This window comes from Schistocerca piceifrons, chromosome 4, assembly GCF_021461385.2.
Source record: "Schistocerca piceifrons isolate TAMUIC-IGC-003096 chromosome 4, iqSchPice1.1, whole genome shotgun sequence".
In the NCBI taxonomy this organism is placed as follows: Eukaryota; Metazoa; Arthropoda; class Insecta; order Orthoptera; family Acrididae; genus Schistocerca; species Schistocerca piceifrons.
In genome coordinates, this window is record NC_060141.1 from 142,685,091 (window position 1) to 142,693,540 (window position 8,450).

General features: G+C 38.0%; 1 protein-coding gene across 1 annotated transcript in view; it reads left to right on the forward strand.

Moving 5' to 3' along the window:
* Nucleotides 1–8,450, forward strand: part of LOC124795679 (hamartin) — a 236,520-nt gene that overhangs the window by 142,342 nt on the left and 85,728 nt on the right. The window contains exon 13 of the mRNA XM_047259760.1: nt 242–607. Coding sequence (XP_047115716.1) covers nt 242–607 — 366 coding nt within the window. The remainder of the gene's footprint in view (nt 1–241; nt 608–8,450) is intronic.

The following is an 8,450-nucleotide window of genomic DNA, read 5'->3' on the forward strand; positions in this document are numbered from 1 at the left end:
ATTTATGTAGATATACCAATGATTGTGAATTGATGTTAAACCTTAGCTTCTCCGATAACTAGCTGGGTCAGTCAGTTCAGTGAACAGATGAATATAAGTACATACCACCTTCAGTAGGCCCATGCCTAATAATTACTGTGATGTTCAAACCATCTTTCGGTTTAGGAAAGCTTAATCTTAATATACTCTAAAGTAATTAGAACATGGCTGTGTAATCATTCTACCAATATTTATTGCACAGGAGCGAGAATGTGACAGTGTTTTGGAAGATGTGGTTTCATCTGGCGGACATGTTGGAGAGTATGAAGAGTGTGGGCAAGAAGGAGGAGCAGAGTGTGCAGCGGGTGGACTGCACATGCCGAGCAGTCGATCAATGCTGGAAATGGTGCGACGCATCCAGCAACAGAGGCACCATCGCCACCGTTTCTACAGTCAGTCAGTAGTGTCTGATGGAATTGTTGACAGTGTTGGGGGCATGAGTGCATTAACTGCCGACGGGGAAGTACAAGTACGCCGTGCAAACTCCTGCCCCGAAATGGAAAAGGGTCCTCTCGGATCTGGGTCGTCTGTAGGGGATGCACCTGATGAGCGCGATGAACTTGTGGAGGTATGTCCTTACTAGCATACTCATCTTTCTTCTGTAGCTGAAAGTTGTAGAGTATTTGATAAGGAAGTGGTTTTTGTTCTAAATTTGCACAATATGGTGGCTTGCAGGACTATGAAGAAATTTAACATAGGTCAGATACCACTGATTACAGAATGAATGTAAAGTAGATATGATTATGTAACACACAAGGAAAAAGTTAGTGACTTTCAGTGAGCCATTAACGGCTTGTGTGTGTACTGAAAGCAGCTCGGTTGTGAGAAAATGCCACTATCTGTGTGTGTTTTATTTTTTTTTTAATTTATCTGTATTTATAGCAACAGTTTAAAATGTGAATGTTGGTGAGAAGCAGATAGTTCTTTCTGAGTGATGGTAAACTGTTCAGTCGGAGCATAATTTCATAGTTACATGTAAAAAAAAAAAGTGCTAATTCTATTTTGACATGTGCTGAAGTACAAAAATCAGCTGTGCTCCACTTTAAAATGGATAAACATCCAAAATTGCAATATTTATTTTATGGAAAAATATTTTTTAACACTTGAAAGCGATGGTCATGTCTTTAAACAAATTTTATACGACCATGAACCCCAATCACGAAAATTTAATAAGTACTCTTACTGTACGTGGCTGAAACTTCACCCACAGGAGTAAGCATGCTTGTTGTGCTGGTATTAGGTCCAAAGACTGGTTTGGTGCAGCTCTCCATGCTACTATAACCTGTGCAAGTCTCTTCAGCACCAAATAAATGCAGCTTACTTTCTTCTGGATCTGCTTAGTGTATTCATCTATTGGTATCATCCTACGATTTTTACCCGCAACACTTCCCTCCAATACTAAGTTGGTGATCCGTTTATGCTTCAGAAAGTGTCTTATCAATCAGTTCCTTCTTCTAGTCAGTTTGTGTCACAAAATTTCTTTTCCCTCCTATTCTGTTCAGTACCACTTCATTACTTGCACTATCTACCTATCTGATCTTAAGCTTTCTTCTTTAGCTGCACATTTCAAAAGCTTTTCTCTTCTTGTCTAAACCAGTTTATAATTCATGTTTCACTTCTATGGAGTGTGACACTCCATTCAAATACTTTCAGAAAAGACTTCCTAACACTCAAATCTGTATTCGAAGTTAGCAGTTCCTCTTCTTCAGAAACACTTTCTTTGCCACTGCATCTAAATTTTATATGCTCTCTACATTGGCTGTCATAATTTACTTTGATGCTCAAATACTAAAACTAACCTACTTTAAGTGTCTTATTTCATAATTTAATTCTCTCAGATTCATCTAATTTAATTAGACTACATTCCATTATCCTTGTTTCGCATTTGTTGACATTCATCTGATATCCTCCTTTCAAGACTCTGTCCATTCTGTTCAGCTGCCCTTTCAAGTAAGTTCTTTGCTGTTGTTGTTGTGGTCTTCACTCCTGAGACTGGTTTGATGCAGCTCTCCATGCTACTCTATCCTGTGCAAGCTTCATCATCTCCCAGTACCTACTGCAACATACATCCTTCTGAATCTGCTTAGTGTTTTCATCTCTTGGTCTCCCTCTATGATTTTTGCCCTCCACGCTGCCCTCCAGTACTAAATTGGTGATCCCTTGATGCCTCAGAACATGTCCTACCAACCGATCCCTTCTTCTGGTCAAGTTGTGCCACAAACTTCTCTTCTCCCCAATCCTATTCAATACTTCCTCATTAGTTATGTGATCTACCCATCTAATCTTCAGCATTCTTCTGTAGCGCCACATTTCGAAAGCTTCTATTCTCTTCTTGTCCAAACTATTTATCGTCCACGTTTCACTTCCATACATGGCTACACTCCATACGAATACTTTCAGAAATGACTTCCTGACACTTAAATCAATACTGGATGTTAACAAATTTCTCTTCTTCAGAAACGCTTTCCTTGCCATCGCCAGTCTACATTTTATATCCTCTCTACTTCGACCATCATCAGTTATTTTGCTCCCCAAATAGCAAAACTCCTTTACTACTTTAAGTGCCTCATTTCCTAATCTAATTCCCTCAGCATCACCCGACTTAATTAGACTACATTCCATACTGTATCTGCTGTACTTTGCTGTATCTGACAGAATTACATTCTCTTTCTTGTTGCCTGACTCTTGTAACTGCCTTCTGATTTCTGTACAAGTAGTAGGTAGCCTTTTACTACCCGTATTTTACCCCTTCTGCCTTCAGAATTTTAAAGAGTGTATAGAGTCAGCATTGTCAAAAGCTTTCTGTAAGTCTACAAATGCTATAAACATAGGTTTTCCTTTCCATAACATATCTTTTTAAGATAAGTCATAGGATCAGTGTTGCCTCACATTTTCCCCAGGAATCCAAACTAATCTTTCCCAAGGTGAGCTTCTACCAGTTTCTCTGTAAGAAATTCATGTTAGTATTTTGCAGCCATGACTTATTAGACTGATAGTTTGGGAACATTCACACCTGTCGGCAATTGCTTTCTTTGACATTGGAATTGAACCTGATTTATACACATATCAAGGGGAGGAGAAAAGATTGTTTGTAACTCAGAATTACTTAGAAGCCAGGCATAGATATAGTAATACATATATTTTTCACTGAAAAGAAAAAGAACATACAATGGGCCTACATGTGTAAACTGTACAAATGGCGAAGATAGAGTACAGCACTAAAAGAAAAAATGTTGTTCCGTCCTGCTGTAGAGAAATTAAGTACTGTGTTCTAATTTGGCACTATGCACTGTACTAACAACAAAGCTGTGGTATTAAAGTAAAGATACATGGTCTTGAACTTGATGCTGCTCTAAATAACGCGTATAATTTGGTTTGTGTCACTTACTTCATACATTAAGTATATACGAGGTGTATTCAAAAAGTGAGGTGACTATTTAATTATTCATCAATATTAATGTTTTCCTCTTCAAAGTAATTCCCCTCAGATACAATGCACTTGCGCCAATGCATCTTCAAATCCTTGAAATTCTTCTCATAAGCACTTTTTGGTATAGCCTTGAGTACTTCCAGCGGTGCAGTTTTTATTTCCTCAATTGTTTAAAATCTTCGTCCTTTCATAGGTTTTTTTAGTTTTGGGAACAGGAAAAAGTCACAGAGAGCCAAATCTGGTGAATATGGTGGCTCAGGCATGATTGTCATCATGTTTTTGGCCAAAAAAATCTCTCACAAGCAATGATGAACGAGCAGATACATTGTCATGATGCAAAAGCCATGAATTGTTTTTCCACAGTTCCGGACTTTTTTGTGTACTGCTTCTTGCAAACCGCACGTAATGTCAAGGTAACGCTACTTACTGACCATATGATCTTGAGGTAAAAATTCATGGTGCACTACACCACAGTAATTGAAAAAAGAAACCGTAAGCAAAACTTTGACTTTTGATCGAACTTGCTATGCTTTTTTCGGTCTTGGCTCTCCGGGATGCTACCATTGGGATTATTGGGCTTTAGTTTTGACTTCATAACCATAAACCCATGTTTCATCACCAGTTATGACCCTTTTGAGCAAATTAGGATCATCACTGAGGTCATTCAAGAGCTTCTGAGGGCTGCTCCTTCAACGATTCTTCTAATCAAAATTTAGAAGTTTTGGAACAGACTTCGCTGACACACATCCCATGCTCAAAACATCCAAAAAATTTGGATGACAAGAGCCAACCGATATGCCAACATGCTCAGCAATTTCTCTTATGGCAATTCGACGATTATCCAAAACAATCTTCTTCACAGCTTTAAAATTATTATCTGTTGTTGATGTGCTGGGGCGTCCAGAGCGAGGTTTGTCATTGGCATTTTCTCAGCCATCGTGGAAGAGTGTGTACCTTTTTTTTTTTACTTAGAGCAGACTCACCATATTCTACTGTCAACATTTCAAGTGTTTTAGAGCACTTGATTCTATTTTTCACACAAAATTTGATGCAAATTCTTTGCTCCATATTTTACAATAATCGAAAATTGCTGATCACACTAACACACACATGTCAAAAACAAATGAAGTATGATGTACACTAGATATTGTGAACATATATTAGGATGTGTGTACCAACATAACAAAAAAAATTGATAATCGAATGTACATTGTCTACAAAATTTGAAAAGTCGCCTTCTGAACAGCCCTCTTACACCTCATTTTGCAAACTTATTATGAATTCATAGAATTCAGAGCTTTTTCACTACAGCTTTTTGCAGTGATGTAGCGCTGCACACATTGATTGCACTTGACATTTTACTCAGTTTAGGCATTTCAAGAGTCGTCATCTCCATCACTGTCACTTGAATCTGGTCCATGTTGATCATCACTGCGCTGCTGGAACACATAAGCAATAATTTCCTCATCCTGGAGGATGTACAAAACTGTCAAAATTTGCACCCTCCAGTAGAGCTAGCTCATTATCAGACACGACTTAATCACCACCACCACCACCACCACCACCACCACCACAATCATCAGTGGCAGTCTCTTCCACTGAGGCGACAGCTTTATGGAAACAGTTGTTGATTGTTTTGGATGACACCAGCAGCTGATAAAAATTCGACGGCTTTGGGTAAGTTAATGGAGAGATTTTCATTTCCTGCATCAGTCAGTGCTATGAATTTTTTTTAAAGCACTTCAAAATTTGCAATAATGCCCAAATCAAGCAGTTACAGAACACTAGTACAGTTTAGTGGAAAAATTCCACAAACATTTTCCAGAAGTACTTGGGTGGATGTGCTGCACCTCAATCCATAAGGAGGATACTCTCTCTCTCTCTCTCTCTCTCTCTCTCTCTCTCTATCTCTTTTCTTTTTTTTTTTTCTTTTTTTTTCTTTTTCATTTTGATGTTAAGTTTTTAACCATTGTTCAGTTAAGACCATAGTCATCCCAGAATTATTGTTGGATTTCTATTCTGTAGGTTTCATCTTTGCACCTTTGAAACACTTTGGATTCTTAGATTTTTCTGTCACAAGTAGGGAAAGTTCATCAGATCCATCTTCATTTGTGGCAAGAACAACAGTCACATGAATTCTACTTTTCTTCCCCATAAGGCATGAGTCTCCCTTTTCAGCTAATGTTTTACTAGGAAGCAGACTGTAGAATAGACTGTTTTTGTCACAGTTACAGGTGTTTTGAGGTTGTTAATCTCTTAAAATATCGGCACTAGTGTTGTACTGTGACGTTGTCCACAGCTTTTGATTCGCCATAAATTGTTCTCCCTGTGATAACATGATGATCCTTGTAACCATCCTGATGAAGCCTTGAAATCAGCAGTGAGGTTCATACCTGTAGCTAAACCTGTCGACTTTGCTTTGAGCATGTCACCATTGATCGGAAGAGCTGCTTGAACCATGTAAAAATTACATTTTCCTAATCTACAGATCTCCCATCTTGCTGATAACGGTGTTTTGTTGATTTTGCACCCAGTCTTAAAAACCTGTTCAAAATACTGTTTCTTTTGCTGATAACTGTACATTCTGTGGTGTAGGCAATTCCTAAATCTGAAGCAGTTTTGGGTTTTGTGATGTTTGGATTAGCATCCACCTCTCATATGAATTTTACTTCCTGATCTAGTGTGTAACTTTTCCTTTCTCTTTTCCCCATGGCTGATCGAAAGCGACTGATAGAATGTCACTGTCCAGTGGTAAACTTCAACCACCAACTCTTAATGTCGTGGCTTTTACCATGAAAGGAAGTTGTATTGAAAACAATAGCACCAGGAGCGTCTTTGTTTCCATGTCGCCTGCTCTGGTTAACCGTGTCTTTGTCTCTTGTCTCTGCGGTGGCACCCACTTGCTGTATTTGCATATGACAAAAAAGTTAAGGAAAATATCACAGGGCTTCTTTTCAAACAACGGTACCCATTATGAATTTCCAGCATGCTGGATCACTGACTTCTGTTGATCAGTACAACAAGAAACCAGTCCAAAGTTGGAAATTTTACTTTTTTTTTATTCACTTCATGACTACTTTTGGGCTGAGACCCCTTTTTTTTTCGATTCATCCTAAAGGGCAGAAAACCAAAGCTACACTCACGTATGATACAGGTATTACTAAATTTTTAAGCACTTCCTAAAAATACAGAACATATTGTTTCACACAGTCAAAAATGCTGTGTAACATAGCCAAAAATGCTCTTTCCAAAGATGTGAAAGGCATGTCAAAAATGTGCAACAAACAGTTTCAGCGCATACAGATAACTGGCAGTTCACTGCTTCTGTTGCCGTATGGAAACCTCGAGACGGGGCCACCCTATCAGGATATAGGAAAATTGTTTAATTTATTAAAATTTCGCCAACCGTCAGGAATATAACAATTATAATAACCATACAATTCAACAGTAAAATTAACACCTCTTAAACCCTTTTCCAAAAACTGTCAAATACTTAAAATCACTGTACAGTAAAACACAGCAGCACAACATACAGCGTGTATTACACAGTTGTGTACCATGTTGGCATGTAAAAATCATTACATGTGAACAACAACATTGGTGTTAAAAGAAACCAAAACAATAGGAGATTAAAAATCATCACTTCCGACCTGTTACAAGCACAAAAACTTTCTCATAACAAACTTTACAAAGCCAGATGCAAAGCCGGGCATACAGGAGATCGTGGTCCAGGGGTTGGCGAAAATAACAGTGGGGTTGATGGTAGGGAAACACAGTATAAACTATACATCATTTTGGAACAAAGAACTGACTAAATCAAAAATAGACATGTTTGTTCAACACTTTATCTGGCTCCCTTATTTTGTTCTTAAAAATCTCAAGTTCCTCCAAAACATCCAACTGCACAACTTTCGATGCATGATGCAGAACCGTAAGTGTATTTTCTATAGTACCAACCCGATGACCTTCATTTTTTAAATACTGTCCAAATGCAGTCCTGTTAAAAGGACCTACATTTTCTTTAAAATGGGTGACAAAACTTCTACCAATTTGTCCAATGTAAAATGATTCACAGGATCCGCACTGCAACTGAATATACTGCTGATGAATTATATTTACTACCCTGTGGCAGCTTGCCAGATTGCTGAGCCTATGTTTCAACTTATACCTTAGTTGCCCACTCACACGGAATCCTACCATAAATCTTTTTAGAAGGAGCGGGTCAACTTTTCAGAGATTGGTCCCCTATATTGTAATATTAGGTACTTTTTTGTATCATCTATCCATGGTGGTTTCATCTGCCTATGCTTCCTGTACAAACCAGAAACCGGCAGTTACTTATAGCCATTAGCCACCACAACCTGCTTCAAAATGTTTAACTCTTTATTAACCTCGTCCTAATTGAGGCAATTTAAACAGTCGCTCCACCATAGTATGAAAGTAGTCTACCTTTTGTCTAATGGGGTGATTACAATAATTGCGTATTATGGCATCAGACTGTGTTGGCTTCCAAAAAATTGAGTAGTTAAGGCATTCATCACTTCTCATAAGCTAATCCAGAAAACTCAATTTCCTCTCCACTTCAACTTCCAACAGTTACTTAATCTGCTTATTGAATAAATTAAAAATAGATATAACCTTGTCATATGTGCCTTTCACAATCATGAAAACATCAGCAAATCTGTTATAAAAAACAGTGTCATCAGAGAGTGAGATTAGGATAGCCCATGGTGCAGAAGACAAAGACCTTAATTTTTTGCATTTGAGATTCGTAGCATGTATTAGAAATTTACAATTCCAGTTCTTTAGCAAAAAAGTTGACGCCTATGTTAGTGTAAAGTGGAGTGATATACGAAGCATACTGAATGATAAGCTTAAACAATTATGTTTGGGTACACTGTGAATAGCGCTGTTCCTGAGTCACCTACTTCTGTTGAAAGGGTTGTTAATTTAACTAATATCCAGTTTACGGATGAGGAAA